This window comes from Ambystoma mexicanum, chromosome 12 (assembly GCF_040938575.1).
Source record: "Ambystoma mexicanum isolate Mex_15411 chromosome 12, UKY_AmexF1_1, whole genome shotgun sequence".
In the NCBI taxonomy this organism is placed as follows: Eukaryota; Metazoa; Chordata; class Amphibia; order Caudata; family Ambystomatidae; genus Ambystoma; species Ambystoma mexicanum.
Window position 1 is genome coordinate 1,215,711,507 of NC_090936.1, and position 18,467 is coordinate 1,215,729,973.

General features: G+C 44.7%; 1 protein-coding gene across 1 annotated transcript in view; it reads right to left on the reverse strand.

The window, feature by feature from the left end:
* LOC138514391 (sodium-coupled monocarboxylate transporter 1-like) overlaps positions 1-18,467 on the reverse strand; it is a 987,363-nt gene that overhangs the window by 413,315 nt on the left and 555,581 nt on the right. The window contains exon 7 of the mRNA XM_069629873.1: positions 3,316-3,445. Coding sequence (XP_069485974.1) covers positions 3,316-3,445 — 130 coding nt within the window. The remainder of the gene's footprint in view (positions 1-3,315; positions 3,446-18,467) is intronic.

Here is an 18,467-nt window from a genome sequence, read left to right on the forward strand (position 1 = left end):
CAGACCTCTATGCACACTGTGTGCTATCAACTGCCAGATACTATGCACACTGTGTGCTGTCAACTGCCAGATACTATGCTCACTGTGTGCTATCAAATGCCAGACCTCTATGCACACTGTGTGCTATCAACTGCCAGATACTATGCACACTGTGTGCTGTCAACTGCCAGATACTATGCACACTGTGTGCTGTCAACTGCCAGATACTATGCTCACTGTGTGCTATCAACTGCCAGACATATATGCACACTGTGTGCTATCAACTGCCAGATACTATGCACACTGTGTGCTATCAACTGCCAGACATCTATGCACACTGTGTGCTATCAACTGCCAGATACTATGCACACTGTGTGCTGTCAACTGCCAGATACTATGCACACTGTGTGCTATCAACTGCCAGACATCTATGCACACTGTGTGCTGTCAACTGCCAGATACTATGCACACTGTGTGCTGTCAACTGCCAGATACTATGCTCACTGTGTGCTATCAACTGCCAGATACTATGCACACTGTGTGCTATCAACTGCCAGATACTATGCTCACTGTGTGCTATCAAGTACCAGATACTATGCACACTGTGTGCTATCAACTGCCAGACATCTATGCACACTGTCTGCTGTCAACTGCCAGATACTATGCACACTGTGTGCTATCAACTGCCAGATACTATGCACACTGTGTGCTGTCAACTGCCAGATACTATGCACACTGTGTGATGTCAACTGCCAGATACTATGCACACTGTGTGCTGTCAACTGCCAGATACTATGCTCAATGTGTGCTATCAACTGCCAGACATCTATGCACACTGTGTGCTATCAACTGCCAGATACTATGCACACTGTGTGCTATCAACTGCCAGATATCTATGCACACTGTGTGCTATCAACTGCCAGATACTATGCACACTGTGTGCTATCAACTGCCAGACATCTATGCACACTGTGTGCTATCAACTGGCAGATACTATGCACACTGTGTACTATCAACTGCCAGACATCTATGCACACTGTGTGCTATCAACTGCCAGATACTATGCACACTGTGTACTGTCAACTGCCAGATACTATGCATGCACACTGTGTGCTATCAACTGCCAGACATCTATGCACACTGTGTGCTATCAACTGCCAGATACTGTGCACACTGTGTGCTATCAACTGCCAGACATCTATGCACACTGTGTGCTATCAACTGCCAGATACTGTGCACACTGTGTGCTATCAACTGCCAGACATCTATGCACACTGTGTGCTATCAACTGCCAGATACAATGCACACTGTGTGCTATCAACTGCCAGACATATATGCACACTGTGTGCTATCAACTGCCAGACCTCTATGCACACTGTGTGCTATCAACTGCCAGATACTATGCACAGTGTGCTATCAACTGCCAGACATCTATGCACACTGTGTGCTATCAACTGCCAGATACTATGCACACTGTGTACTATCAACTGCCAGACATCTATGCACACTGTGTGCTATCAACTGCCAGACATCTATGCACACTGTGTGCTATCAACTGCCAGATACTATGCACACTGTGTGCTATCAACTGCCAGACATCCATGCACACTGTGTGCTATCAACTGCCAGATACTATGCACACTGTGCTATCAACTGCCAGATACTGTGCACACTGTGTGCTATCAACTGCCAGACATCTATGCACACTGTGTGCTATCAACTGCCAGACATCTATGCACACTGTGTGCTATCAACTGCCAGATACTATGCACACTGTGTGCTATCAACTGCCAGACATATATGCACACTGTGTGCTATCAACTGCCAGACCTCTATGCACACTGTGTGCTGTCAACTGCCAGATACTATGCACACTGCGTGCTATCAACTGCCAGACATCTATGCACACTATCTGCTATCAACTGCCAGATACTATGCACACTGTGTGCTGTCAACTGCCAGATACCATGCACAGTGTGTGCTATCAACTGCCAGATACTATGCACACTGTGTGCTATCAACTGCCAGACATATATGCACACTGTGTGCTATCAACTGCCAGATACTGTGCACACTGTGTGCTATCAACTTCCAGACATCTATGCACACTGTGTGCTATCAACTGCCAGGCATCTATGCACACTGTGTGTTATCAATTACCAGATACTATGCACACTGTGTGCTATCAACTGCCAGACATCTATGCACACTGTGTGCTATCAACTGCCAGATACTATGCACACTGTGTGCTATCAACTGCCAGACATCTATGCACACTGTGTGCTATCAACTGACAGACCTCTATGCACACTGTGTGCTATCAACTGCCAGACATCTATGCACACTGTCTGCTGTTAACTGCCAGATACTATGCACACTGTGTACTATCAACTGCCAGATACTATGCACACTGTGTACTATCAACTGCCAGATACTATGCACACTGTGTGCTGTCAACTGCCAGATACTATGCACACTGTGTGCTATCAACTGCCAGATACTGTGCACACTGTGTGCTGTCAACTGCCAGATACTATGCACACTGTGTGCTATCAACTGCCAGACATATATGCACACTGTGTGCTATCAACTGCCAGACCTCTATGTACACTGTGTGCTATCAACTGCCAGATACTATGCACACTGTGTGCTATCAACTGCCATACATCTATGCACACTGTGTGCTATCAACTGCCAGATACTATGCACACTGTGTGCTATCAACTGCCAGATACTGTGCACACTGTGTGCTGTCAACTGCCAGATACTATGCACACTGTGTGCTATCAACTGCCAGACATATATGCACACTGTGTGCTATCAACTGCCAGACCTCTATGCACACTGTGTGCTATCAACTGCCAGATACTATGCACACTGTGTGCTATCAACTGCCAGACATCTATGCACACTGTGTGCTATCAACTGCGAGATACTATGCACACTGTGTGCTATCAACTGCGAGATACTATGCACACTGTGTGCTATCAACTGCCAGATACTATGCACACTGTGTGCTATCAACTGCCAGATACTATGCACACTGTGTGCTGGTAACTTCCAGACATCGACACACCAGCCAATGCTATTTACTTACTTATCTAAACTCAGGCCTCTGATTAACCGAACATGATAGCTGGCCTTGTTATTCCAGGAACATGCTTCACCTGGAATGTTGATTTTCTGCTCTAAAATGGTGAACCCTTTGTATCAATCTTCCCTATAACATTTAGGGAAACTGGAACTCTATGTTGATCAGGTTTTCACAGGAGCAAAGCAAAGTCCAAGTACATCACGCTTTACTGTACTAATTAAAGGAGCAAGGTTACACCTCACCTGGTCTGGTGCTGATACTCGCTTTGCTGTCCATGGATCGCAGTCTTTGTATACAGAGTAGATGCACAGTCCGCAGAATACTGCAGCACCGAGAATCACCCACAGGCCCAGCAGATTCAGAAACAAAGACCTATAAAGAATGAAAAACATTTCTTATTCGCAAGAGTTTACTGTACTTCAATCAAAACTTTCTGGGATTAAATCAATTTGCAATCAATCGGTTGTATTTGCATAGACAAAACCGCCGCCCCGTGCCAGGGACGGTCATTCTCCCTTGCAAACCCCTAATCTAAATGTAATTTTAATGAGCTGCATGTAACATTAAGGAGTGCCCCCGATTACCAGGTTAACATGGGATTAAATCAAACACAGCCCTCTAAAATAGCTTACATTTTGCAAACCATTACAAAAAACAAAAACCTTGAAACAGATTCTGGGAGAAACTGAGCTAAACCCTAATAACCGACAGCGCGCCTGGAATTATTAACTATATAGACCCAGAGTCATACAGACATTCCTTTTGGCTTCTTGGCTTCACAGGCTGCCCTCCCTCCAACTGGAAGCATGCCTTTCTCCATAGGCAGGCCTGTTAAGGATGGGGTTCCTCTTCTGCCAGCAAGCTTGGCAGTGCAGGATGCTCATGGGAATAGAGGGAATAGAGAGTTAAAGGATAGTTCCGGGACTTTTTTTTTATTGTCCCTACGGTTCGGCCATGTGTTTTTAAGCATAAATCGGTAGATCGTAGAAAACTTTCCTATGGACCTTACCCGACTTTTCGTCCATTAACGCACTCAAAATCAGCCGCCATTTTCTGATAATCCTATCATTTCCCCCCATCGACCTGGCTCACCTGCTTTTGCGGCACTAAATCAAATCCCCCACCCCTGAGCCTGACATCAGCAGACGCGTACCGCCCATTTCCCAACGCCAAAGCACGTTTCGTGTCAACAATCGCTGCGCCTCAGCTAATGAAGTGTCGCCATGGAAATGGCAGGACGCCTCTTTCCTCAATAAGTATAAACACACCGTTTCACAACACACAGCAGCAGATTTTCGATTCCATTACTCTCTCTGTGTTACTTTGAGTATTCTGTGACTCGTTTCTGTGCTCTGGTCAGCTACCTTCGCCGCTTCTAGGCCTTGTGAACACCTGTACCATCTCTGTAAATTATTTTACTTTCTTTACCACACAATGGCTACAATAATGCCGTATATGTACGAGCCCGAGTACACCGAGGAAGAACTACTGGAAAGGCAAGCACGCGAAAAAACGATGGGGATTCGGACGGCAGTTGGGAGGACCAGTCAACGGATGAAGAGCCTGGACCATGTCGCATGGACGGCGTCTCCACCTGGTGCACGTGCAATCGGTGCAAGCTAATGCCAACTGAGGAGGAGAACTGCTGCTGCCGTGAAAATTCCGGGTGCTTGGCCTACATTTCGGAAGGCGAGCCAAGTCCGCAATGCATCACCGAGCTGCCAGAGTTCAGGGAAGCCTGCCTCTCACGGACCGTGTTGAGGATGATGATGGTGCTTATGCATGAACTTCGCGGCACTGTAGGTCCGCGTAATCCGAGTAACGAGTAAGTATACTCTGGTTGTGATGTCAGTGATGCCACTACTATTTCATGGTCGTCTCCCACATATAAAATTACATCTACATATCATTCGAATGCATGTAAATTGGTTCCATATTGTGCATTTTCTAGATAGAATTTTTTTCAAAGCAGAATGACATTTTTTACCTGAATCGACAGTGATAAGAAAGTTTTCTCATTTTAATACAGTTTGCATCTTTCATTTTCACAGGTGGTACAGGCTGGTGGCCTATCGTTGCTTCACTTGGTGGCTTCACGGGAGGCTCGGACACCGCGTTCGGAGAGTAATACCTGCCTGTGCGGTACTTGCCATTAGACAACATTTCCCCAGCGACAGTGGACAATACCGCGGATTTTCCCTGGATGTGCTGCAACCGGAACTTTACAATGTGTAATGTTTATTATTTATGTTCAATTGAAATTAAGATCTAAAATAAAACCCAACATATATTTTAACAATGGTTGTTTTGATTTTTTAAATGAATCTAGTGTGTCTCCATTGAATAGTCTTCCTGTGCCTTGTCTTGTCACACCACATGTCTCCGGCCAGCATCCTCCCTCACGCTGGCCGCCCACCTTCAATCCACATAACCGTTGAACCCATATGCAGCAGACATACATATGTTATTTTGCGGGTTGGCATCAAGCCTCCCGGCCTTGCCTCCTCCCCCAAAAATACTTACCAAACCACTTTGTTCAAGCGTTGGCAATAAAAGGACGTTGGATTTTATTGATACAAAACATGGTTATAGGTAAATAATCAATATGGTTGATCATAATAAATCATCCTTTTGGGCACCGAGTACAGAGATGACCCCCTCTGGCCCGTGCCGCCTTGCCACCACAGGCCAGCCTGCTGCTGACTAACTGCCTAGGCATCCAGGGTCTCCAGGGTGAACTGCACCCATATTTTCTCCTGGGAGGGTGAGGTATTTATAAACTCACCCCCCTGCCTTCCATGTACTAGATCCTGCAGCCTGCCTCTTACATGCAGTTAGATGGCCTCTCCTTGGTGAGGCCCTGCGGCAAACGAGTCTTGTCTGCACGACCACCGCCCCAATCCACCCCCCCGCCCTATCAAAGGCAGTTCGCACCGGGGTACTTGCGATGGCAAGTGGAGCTGTCAGGGAGCGATAAAAGCCAAGAGGTGCCAAAGACCATGTACACTTCAAAGTGGTCTATAGAGCATGGGTTGTTGTTCCCATGTCTACCTCCAGACCCCGTGTCTCCTGCCAAGCATCCCCCCTCACGCTGGACGGCCCCCTGCAATCCACATAAGTGTGTCTCCATTCACGAGTCTTCCTGTGTCTTGTCTGCACGACCACCGCCCCAATCCACCCCCCGCCCTATCAAAGGCAGTTCGCACCGGGGTACTTGCGCTGGCAAGTGGAGCTGTCAGGGAGCGATAAAGGCCAAGAGGTGCCAAAGACCATGTACACTTCAAAGTGGTCTATAGAGCATGGGTTGTTGTTCCCATGTCTACCTCCAGACCCCGTGTCTCCTGCCAAGCATCCCCCCTCACGCTGGATGGCCCCCTGCAATCCACATAAGTGTGTCTCCATTCACGAGTCTTCCTGTGTCTTGTCTGCACGACCACCGCCCCAATCCACCCCCCGCCCTATCAAAGGCAGTTCGCACCGGGGTACTTGCGCTGGCAAGTGGAGCTGTCAGGGAGCGATAAAGGCCAAGAGGTGCCAAAGACCATGTACACTTCAAAGTGGTCTATAGAGCATGGGTTGTTGTTCCCATGTCTACCTCCAGACCCCGTGTCTCCTGCCAAGCATCCCCCCTCGTGCTGGACGGCCCCCTGCAAACCGCATAATGCCACGACATATACACGTCATTCATTCACAAACACACCCCTGTTTCGAATTCTTTATAACCCACTTCATATTTCTAATGAGAACTTCTTTGCGCTTTGCTAGTCAACCCGTGAAGGTGCTGGTTATCTGCTCTTCGTCTCTCTGAACTTCCGTGACCACTTCGAGGAAACTCGTCAGTTTGCAACCTGTGAACTGCTCCCTGTTCTACGACAAGAAACTACTCTGATCCCTGCATCTAACTGTTTGTTTGTCAAGGTAAGGCCATGTACCATAATCATTTTGCGTCCAATTTCTTTTCGTTCAAGACAGTACATGCAAGGAACTAGTCACATGTTCTGAGTTTAGTCAAATTATTTTTCTATTTTTTTAAAGTTATTCAAATACTTATCCGCATGTGAATAACGTGTATAGTTCCAAGAACCAAAACGAACCTTGCATTGAACCTTTTATGTGTCATTTAATTTTTTAACACATTGGTATTCATAGAGAATTGTTGATCTTTACTTTTCAGAACTTTCCACAATGCCTGCCTGTTCCATTGGCGGTTGCCCTTCGAAGACCCATAATAAATCTGAGGGTACTATAATGCATGTTTTCCCTAAGACAATAGATCAGATAAGAGAATGGGTCCGATATTGCGGATATCCACCGTCTGAGCTTGAAAGTAGAGTCCTAGAAGTCTTTGCGGACAAGAGGGGTGATCGATACCGCATCTGCAGCAGGCACTTTAGCTCAGACATGTACTCCACATCATTGCTAATAAAGAAGAACACACCGCGAGCGAGGCGAAAATTGCTCTCAACCGCTATTCCCACTCTATTCGTCCACATCCCTCGACTGGTGAGTCAAGTTTACGTATTTATCTCTCGGCCTTGCGGTAGTGTGTAGCATTAGCTAACAATAATTTCCCCATTTATGTATCCACTCAATATGAAGGCGGAAGATTCTCCATCCGTGTCGTTATTGCAGTCATCAGCCACTTCAAGCGCCTATAGGATAATCTTACTTGGCTATTCTGCCACTGACTTGTTTTAGGCATGTAAATCAATAGTTTTAATTTATCGTGTAATTATTTTACCTAATGGTACACCCTTGTACTCGTCCTCTAGTCTTTGTTTTCAGTTATAATTATTGTTATCCAAAATAATGCAAGTACTGTCTTTCAGGGAGATGCTGAGGAGTCCAACGTATTGACGACAACCGTTGATGTCACTCAGATGCTCGAGGTACGTTTCCGGACAGTTCCATCGATGGAGATCATCAGATCTTGCATTCTTGTAGCGTGATTGTTACACACAATGTTTCTTTCGTTTTTAGCCATTGATATGTCCTTCTGTCGTCGCCCTCCTATGTGTCTTCTTTTTTCAATATTGTGTTCATTACAAATGAAAGTCCTATGTTTCAGGGAGTCGATGGAGCATTAGTCCAAGAAGAAGGGGGAGCATGCAGTTACGGGTCGGCGCAACAGCTTGCAGAAGTGTGCACCGCAGTTACATCGTCCCTTGATGTTCTTATGCATTTCGAGGTATGGATACTGACAGTTTGATCAAGCGAAATCATATGACGTGATTACATCCGCTATACTTCCTTCTTTATTAACGCAAGTACTATGTTTCAGGGAGATGACGGAGCTTCTTCTACAAGAACATCACCCCTAGTAGTTGATGCAGATCTCTGGGTGGTGACACTTCCAACGATCGAGCAAATGGAATCATATTTACATATCCATTATTTATTTTAGACAACTGATCATTTGTGCAGGTCTATTTAGATGAGCCGTTGACGCCTGCACAAAGTTTATGTTCATTTTAACAAAATAGAAAACCATACTAATGCAATTACTGTGTTTCAGGGAGTTAATGAAGCATCATCTTCAATAATATCATCAATGGAAGTCTATGAGGAGCCCGAGGTATGGATCTTGACAGTTCCATCTAACTAGATCAACAATGCGTGAATAATTGTGGTTTGAATGTTCTACACAAAGCGTTCATTCGTGTTTTGCTATTGAGATGTACGTGGGTATTGGTCCCCAAGTACATTTTGTGTTTTCAATATTATTATACATACTAATGAAAGTTCTATGTTTCAGGGAGTCAATGGAGCGTCAGTGCGTGATGGATGTGCTTATCATGAAAATATAGTCGTTGCAGCGCAAGAGGAAGTGGAGACATGCACACACGAGTCGGAGCAACAGCGTCCTGATGTTGAAGTTCGAGGCAAGAAAGTTTCAAAGAAAAGAAAGCAAAAGAAGGTTAGTGTCCTGGTCACTATATTATGTTGTTTTTCACTGTTAATAGTTCAATACTGTAAGTTGTGTTTAAACTGAACATCCCTTTTCCAATCTGTCCTCTAGTTGCGAGTGGGTGTACGAACTAGATCTACACAGACAGTGAAGCGAACGAGAGATGTTGCTTGTCAAACCTTTTGGCAGGGACTTGAGACTGGAGATGCATCGTGCCAATGGGAAGAATATGAAGTGATTGACAACGGAGCTATACCACCACCAGCCATTGATAGTGAATGTCCTCCTGGTAGTTCGGATGCAGTCGGAGATCAATTCACAGAATCCACACCCGCAAAAACTAAGACCGCGAGAAAGTTGAAGAAATTGTTTTATTCACCCATCGCCGGAGAAGGAACAGATGTTGCAATGGAAGAGAATGAAGTGGACGACAATGAAACACCATCAATATCACTGAACATAGCGGAAGACGATATCAGAGATTCTACCTTTCATGTGAGTGACATGTCCTCAACGTTACAGGCCGAACCAGCTGGGATGCAGAGTGACAGTATAAGGAAAGAGGCCAAATTCATTGTATTCGATAGTTGTTTGATTGATATTATTATTCGGATGAAATGTGGGCATTCGGTTGGTGGGGAAGTATGTGGGGAGCCATTGATTAATGTGACTCGTGCAATTCGAGGCACTAACCTTAAAATACATGCCACCTGTACAAAATATCATCCTTTCTCATGGTCTGCACAACCCATGCTGGGGCAACTGCCAGCAGGCAATCTACTTTGTGCAGCGGCTGCACTTTTTAGTAGTTCAAGTTTTAAAAAGTTAGAGTCTTTCTTTCAGTTTGTGGGAATCCATTTCATTGCGAAAACTCAGTTCTACAAATACCAAACCGATTATCTATTTCCAGCCATTAGCGAAGCTTGAAGAATGGAAAAAATGTCTATTGATAGTACATTCGCGGGCAAACGGTTCAGGCTAGCCGGTGATGGACAGTGCGACAGCCCAGGATTTTCAGCCAAGTACTGTACCTACCACTTTCAGGACATGGAAAGTAAGAAAATTGTGAGTTCGGTGGTCGTGCAGGTGTCACAAAGTAGATCCTCAGTGGCCATGGAGAAAGTTGGCTTTGTAGCATCATTGCAAGAACTACAATCGCGGGGAATGGTGATCGACCTGATAGCCACGGACAGACACGTTTCAATTGCCAAGACAATGAGAGAAGAGTACAAAAATATAAATCACCAATTTGACGTTTGGCATCTTGCAAAAACAATCAATAAAAAAATGTCGGCTGCAGGTAAAAAAAAAGATATGCAAGGTGTTTCACAGTGGTCCAAGTCAATCAGCAACCATCTTTGGTGGAGCTCAAAAACATGTGGAGGGTCGGTGGAAATTCTACTGGAAAAATGGCGGTCAGTAATGCTACACTGTAGCAACGTTCACCGCTGGACCACAAACCAACATTTCCACAATTGTGAACATGGCCATTTGTCCACAGAGGAGGCACGGAAGAAGAAGTGGTTGATTCCTTCATCACCCACTCACAAAGCCATTGAAAAGATTGTATTTGATAAAACTATAACAAGAGATTTGAGGGGACTCACGGAATTCTGCCACACAGGAGATTTGGAGGTGTTCCACAATATGTGCCTAAAGTACAGGCCAAAACGATTGCATTTTGGCATGGAGGGCATGATAAATCGGACTCTTCTAGCGGTCTTGGCACATAACCATAATGTTGGCCGTCAACAAAGTAGGATGACCGGAACTTTAGGGACGCTTCGCTACAATAAGGCCTTCACTAAAAGAAGTAAACAATGGGTGATCAAACCAGTGTTTGAGGATATGCAATATGAGTTTATTGAGAGACTTATTGTTGATGTCCTAGATAGGCACATACATGGAGTTGTGAACGAACCTGTGCAGGGGACAACTGCATTGCCACCCAACATTGCCTCTGTTCCATGTCCACCTAAAGCAGAGCTCATTGAGAAATACACATCACGGTTTAAATGATTGTAATTTGATTGTCTGTTCTCTCGAGTCTCCTCATGTCGCAGGCCCATTGAATATGTGTAGCTATGTATTGTGTAAATAAAAGTGATTGCTCAGTGTACATGCAATGTGTCTCTCCACCCTTGTTCATTTGCGCATTAAATTAAACCAAACAGTAATATAAATCATTCTTCAAAAAATATAGAATGTCTCCGTATTTATGGTTCGCTGGGGCTGCAAATGCACGCAGACAAAATGCAAAGATGGAGTGTAAATTTCAAGACCTGTGAGATGGCCTTACACTGAATGTAGCTAACTAGGAATGTGTGCTCGTTCAAAGTGAAGGTCAGCTGCTTTGATTTTTTGCTCGGGTGCCGGAATGGCCCACGACTCAGTATAAGGTTCTATTGTTATTTGACCTTGACAGGCCGGGACCATCCCGAAAGACTTCTTTTTGGGGGTGTGGGGCAATAGCGTAAGAAACGATAATGAATATAATTTCAGAAACGAAAGCCATTTAATGTTCGTTCATTAGAAGAAATAACGTCGGCATAGAAGGAGTGGTATTTCGGGGCTGCCCTACGCACAGACACAATGGAAAATGCAAATATAATGTAAGTAACTCTTTAGATGAGTTTATACCGCAATTTAATTACTATACAGTAGCTTTAAAGACGGGTTAAGTTGTACTTGTTCGTTCTATGTGGCATATTGTTTTGTACCGCGCACTATCTTGAGGAGAACCATCTCCTTTTACGGAAGCACCTCAAAACCTTCCTCTTTGCTTCTGCTTTCTCTCTCCCTCTCCCCTGCTACAACTGGTCCACTGTCTGCGACCTCGGTCCTGGGCCCTTCCACTCTCCACCTGCACTGCCTCCCTGTCAACCCCTGCACTGGGGGACTGTCTCAGTATCCTACAGCCCCCCCTTGACGTATAATACCCAGTTGCACTGTCCTAGCTATGAAATAATTTCCCGACCTAATATATAAAATGAATAATTTTTATACAGATCTGATGGTGAGACTAATTTCATTTTTTATGTTTTTAAAACAGGTACATCCTTCATTATTGTATGTGTCACGAGTACCAGACACCGGCGGATGGCTTTTTCAACCGCCAGTTGCTTCTCCGCGTGAACAACGTTACCACCCTGACCATTTTATGGGACGATCGCCAAGTACAAGTATGCCCTTACGCGGTACTAACGGCTAGATGCAACATACAGACCGTTGTGGTGGCCTAGTGCCTCGTTGTTGGAACAGCCATGCGATTATCAGTGCGACCGAAGAGCTTATTTTATCGTAAACCAACACCCTGTGTACTGCACACGAACATCTCTTGCCTCAAGACGAACTATTTTGGATCGAGAGCAAAGAAAAATGCAAATCGCTGAATATTCTCTAAACATTTTATGTCCAATAAATGTACTTTGCCAAATGTACAATCTTGCCGTTTGCTTTTAAACCACAGTTTCATATTCCGAATTGTGGCGCTGTATTGTGAGATGATCTAAGACCCTGTGTACAGCAAAGGAACATCGCTTGCCTCAAGACGAACTATTTTGGATCGAGAGCAAAGAAAAATGCAAATCGCTGAATATTCTCTAAACATTTGATGTCAAATAAATGTACTTTACCAAATTTACAATCTTGCGGTTTGATTTAAAAGTACAGTTTCATATTCCGAATTGTGGCGCGCTGTGTTGTGAGCTGATCTGTGTTGGTTTCCGGGTTCTGTGTGGAGTCGCGTAGAAGACGCCTGGGCGCGTTTGCCTACGCAGCACAGTCACGTCACGGATAGAGGCAGGGAGTATGAATGTTTTGATAAAGTCTGTTTCAGGGGCGGGGGATTTGATTTAGTGCCGCAAAAGCAGGTGAGCCAGGTCGATGGGGGGAAATGATAGGATTATCAGAAAATGGCGGCTGATTTCGAGTGCGTTAATGGACGAAAAGTCGGGTAAGGTCCATAGGAAAGTTTTCTACGATCTACCGATTTATGCTTAAAAACACATGGCCGAACCGTAGGGACAATAAAAAAAAAGTCCCGGAACTATCCTTTAAGGACAGTAACTCCAGAGGAAGACAGGGTAGGCAGGAGGGAGAAAGGTGCAACACATGTTTCAAAGGGTAGTGAATGGGTCCGGTTGGCAGCCAAGTGCGTGGAGCAGGCTGTATTGTTTTTCATTAGTTTCTCTCAGTTGATCAGTCAGTTGGAACATTTACATATGGGCTTGTGGAATCAATCGCCTCTAATTGCTGATCTTAACTCTGTTGGAACCCATACTTAACACCTACCTGAACGACAGCTGCTTCAGCAGGGACCTGCCACTAGAAAAAAGAAGTATTGTCATGAATAGAATGTTGTCATTTATAACAAAGCCTGGATCCCAAGGAGTCTTTTATCTCCTCTGGTCTGACAGAGCCCGAGGGATGAATAGTCTGTGATCCTGAAGTCTCCCACAGGATTGCATAACAGTAGCCCAAGAGACTAGTCACTATTGCTCCTGCTATGACTGCAGACTGGCACAGTGACATGAAGGCGCCCATTCTATGTAGCCACGTAATGCTAAATGTTAAAATGAAATCCTAAGAAAATGGCTTCGACCTTTATCAACTGTTACATCTAAGCTTTTAACTGGAGATGACAACTTGACAAGTTTTCCAATAATCAAGGGGAGATGGGGTGTTGCGAGAGATAATTTGTTTAGTATCAGCAGAACCTCCTCCAGCTTCTGATAGTTAAGGTGAAGTCAGAAAACATCCATCCGGGGTGAGATGTCACTCTGGTTATGTGAATCTACAGTCAAACAGACTTCAGTTTAGCTTTAACTGCTCTGGGTGGCAAAGTTAAGAGACATGCTTTAACTTCAAAAATAACCATTCTGAGGGGTGAACATTGTTGTGAAAACTAGTGGAGCTGTTAACAGTAAAATAAAAGTAGTGGTGCTCCACTCCTGATAGCTCCCACTCACTTCGACCACTGTCCCCACACTATGCTTTCCAGCCTTAGCGTTGGAAAGGATGGAGCTCCCTGCTGTGGAAAGCCACCGAGGGACTGAGTTTTGGAGCTCATCTCCTATTGGATTATCTGGAGTCCAAGAGGAACCCAGACAAGGCAGATGGCCAGTAATTGGACAAAAGGCAAGTGAGGAGAAGGAAGCAGCCCACGCAGCCCCTAGCTCAGTGATTTTGGTCTAACCAAAAATGTCAATAAAGATTAGGAGATAGAAAACCGGAAGGAAAGTAGAAGCAAAGTAGAAGCACGGAGGAAAAGGCAGAAATGTGGTGCACGGGTGCAGGAAGAGACAGACACACAGATGGGATGGTCATTCACATACACTTTTAGTGTACCGCAACCAAGAGATTCCCTATCCATTCATAGCTCTAAGAGGAGGGTCCCCTATCTCATCTAAAATACTAAGGTCTCAGTCAGGATGTCCTTGTAAAATAAAGAGTCCAGCGCCCTGTGTCAAAAACCTACTTATGTCCCTTACACTTATAACTAAACTAAAGTGGTAGTGGATCTTCTTAGTCCAGAAAAATGCCTCCTTTCTTCTGGACAGCGGATCACAGTTCCAATTGTTAGGTGGGACCTTTACCTCAGGAAATCCCAGGTTTCAATCCCTTCTCCAGACACACCACAAAGTTCCAGTTTCAAATGTAAAAAAGCAAACAAGGTTTTTAGTTCAAAGTCAAAAGGTAAAGTTCCAAATCAAACAACAACATTCCTTATTGCCCATAGTTGTGTTTCACTATTGGGTTTATGGAGAATGCCTCCCTTCTCCGGGTATCTTGCTCTCAGTGTTTTCACAATGCCAGGAGAACACCTCCATTGCCCTGGCTTACTCCGCAGATCACAACAACAGGTGGAATGTCTCCCTTCCCGTGGCCTTTCCTCAGGTTTGTTTTACAGTGCACAAAACCCTTCCACCTAACTTGGACCAACTTGGTTCACTAACCTACCAGGTGTGGTCCTGATAGTCTGGTTGGGTGGGCTTCGGCCCCCTCTACCTTATTCTGAAGTCTTCCCGCTAATGCTGTGATGAGGAAGATGTCCTCTATCTTCTCTTTGGCTTCCCACAATTTGGGTGGGGTCTCCCATCTGACCCTTTCTGGCTTTCGCTGCTTCCTTGGCTGCCACGCCAGTCCCAGCAAGAATTTGTCGGCTCTCCGCGGCCCCTCTGTATCTGCCACAGCCTTTGCAGGTACCCAATGCCTTCTTGGCAATCCATGTACCTTTGTGTGTAGTCCGCGAGGGATCCAGTTTCTCCTAGGTATCTGCCAACAGCCATGGTGTCCCAATGGCTTCTGTGGACATCTGCTATCCTGCTGTGGTGTCACTGCAGTCTTTGACTTCTTCCTTGTTGTGCGGCTCTTCTTGGCACCTTCTAGGCTTCAGGAATACCTGGTGTTTCCGTCCAACAGCTTGCTGTGCTGTCCTTGTTACTTGGACCGGCTTCAGAAGTCTAGGCTCCCTTCTTGGCGTCCCTGTCTGCTTCCGCTTCTCACCCCACACTCGCTGTTCCTCCAGGGAGGGCTAGACGCTTTGGTAAATCCATCATCTGTTTTTATTTCAATTCCAGCAAAAGAACTAGAACGTGTATCTATGCTCTCTTGAGGGCTCTTCATTTCCCTGCATGTTCTCCTTGTCCAAGTACTTTCAACAGAAGTCTTTCTAAAGTCATCTCTATGCTTCCTCTTCCCACTATCTTTCAGGGGAGTCTTTCTAAAATCATCCCTACTCTTCCTCGTCCAAGTTTATCATGGGTTATTAATGCTACACAGACAAATGGAAGTGTGGGCTACAGAGGGTTGAATGAAGGGATACAAGGATGGGTAGGAACCGGGTGCAAGTGATAAAGTGTTGCCATACCGTGTTTTCCTTAGAGGCTCATCCTTTTCCCCTGATGGGGTCTCTCTCCCCATGAGATCCTCCTGCTGAGTACCATGCCCTCAAGGGGACTATCGGGCAGTGGCCCCAAAGGAAGAGGCTCCACCTCGGGAGAAGTGACGACATCTAAGTATTCATCACTTCCCCTTCCCCTAATGCCATTGGCTTCCCCATCTAGGATTGCATAGGGGCTTCTCTTCTTCTGACTCAAGATTGTCTCTAAAATGCTCCCCACCGGCCCGGATAAGAGTGATAATTGTAAATGTGTCCTCTTTCCAGGTGTCAAGAGGGGAGTATCTACCAGTTATTTATTTAATAAATAATACTTCCAAACCTAGGAAAATCTGTGCCGATAATAGGTTTCTCTGGGCGTCTGGGGATGACGGCTGAGCTTATGAGTGTTTCTCTGCAGCTGATATTAATGGTCACTGGAGTCGGGGATATACCTCCTGGTCCCTGGTTACACAGGTAATTTTGACTGGATCCCCTTTCTGTAGTTCCTCAGCATACACCAGGTCTGCACACACTGCCGTTTGTTGGCTCCCTGAGTCTACTAAAGCTGACACTTGGATTCCGTTCACTGTGACTGGTTCATGGGTCTTTGAGGTAGTGGACAGACAGATACAGTTGCTCATAGTTCCGATGTCTTGGTCCTCATGGGGTTCTACCTCTTCCAATTCTCCCCCCCAACCATCCACACTACCTCCATGTATTCCTCCTTTTTATTCGGTGGGCAGTTCCCCGCTAGGTGACCCTTCTTCCCACAGGAAGAGCATGTTAATGTCGGTGTTCTCATTACTTTCCCTTCTTCTGGTTTTCCTAACCCCAGCTCTTTCTTAAGCGGATATCTTTTTTAATCTCTTATCTCTATTTCTTTAGCCTCTGTTCTCTACACTAGATTGGGTTTTCAGGGGGAGTTCTCTAATATTCCCCCAGGATTCATTAGGGGGTAGATTTTGGTTGGCAATTCTCAGATTTTTACGCCCTTTCTCAGTTTTCTATGAAGCCCATAGCTGTTTGTAGGCTTCAACATAAGCCTGGGCGATTTCAATGGCGCTTTTCATAGTGGTTTTACTAATTTGTAGCACTGACCTTTATAAGGAGGAGGGCAAACTATCAATCAGCTGTTCAAGGGCTAAGCCTCCATAACCTCCGGCACAGTCTTTTTCCCCCAATCACTGAAACAGCGTGTTTCGTATTTGTGTCCCTAATTCTGAGGGTGTTTCATTAGGGTTCAGCTTGATCTCTCAGAACTTCTGCCAGAAAATAAACGTTCCGTCTGTCCTACACGTTGTAACAATCCTGCTTAATTTCACTAAAGGAAGTGGTTCCACAGGGGTTTAGGGTTTGATATGGTGCTTGAAGTTCTAAGTTCTCCTTGCAACAAAGGAGCGAGATAGCAAATTTTAATTTCATCGCTCCAGTGGAATTGCTGGGCGAGCCTCTCAAAATTGTAGAAAACATTTCTGAGGTCTTCTCCCTCTCTATAGGGTTGTAGAATACTGTTAGAAGTAAGAAATGAGAAGCGGACACAAAGTTGTAATGTTTTCAACATCAGGACATCTTTATTAAACCAAAAAGGTTTGGATACAGGTCTCTCTGTCCTTACCCCAAAGAGAGTTTTCCTACCTAGAAAACTAAAACTAAACATCAGTCTGTGTCTCGTCGTCAAACATATAAACTGCCCTTGTGTCCAAAACATATCACTCTGACCCTCACACTAAAATGAACAACTACACATTTAGGGAAATGTATCTCACTTATATTTGGCAAAAGTGTTCATAAGCAAGGCAAGTAAAGAAATCCAACGGAAACAACACTTTTCAAGGACAGTCCTTGGAGCCAGAGGGTGATTTTCCTTCCCTGGATTATTTAAGTATGTTGGCAAAGTGTCTCTTTCAAATAATAGTTTCTTAAGAATGGCGAAAGGATGGTAAACTATCTCTTTCAAATAACAGCTTCTTAAGAATGGTAAAAGGACGGCAATTGTGCATTTTTCCAATAACAGCTTCTTGGTGAAAGGATGGCAAAGTGTCTCTTTCAAATAACAGTTCCTTAAGAATGGCATAACTGTCTCTTCCAAATAAGAATTTCATAAGAATGGCAAGTGATTCTCTTTTGAATAACAGTTTAAGGGTGGCAAAAATGTCTCTCTCAAATAATAATTCCTTAAAGATGGCAAATGTTTCTTTGGTGTGATTTTATATCATATACTTTGCAAAACAAATACATTTCTCTATACATATTGACTGGACCTCCTTGTATACTCTCCTGCCAGGAAGACCTTTCTAGGTCTTACAGATCCCCTGGTATACTCTCCTATTAGGTATCCTGCCTCCCAATGTTCACTGTCTGGTGTGTTACTTTCACTATGACTTTTTCTTGAATTCACTGTCTTTTAATTCAACAAAGTTATGTTACTTCACTGGGCGTTCTACTTCATTGGCCTGGGGTTCTACTTGTTCACAACTTTCCCCATACTGACATCTCATGTATGGGGATTTGTTCAAGTTATGCCTTTTTTGTCTTCATTACTATTCATTTGCGTGGTATAATACTTGCTCAAATGTCCCCCCTAGTGACATCTCATGTATTTG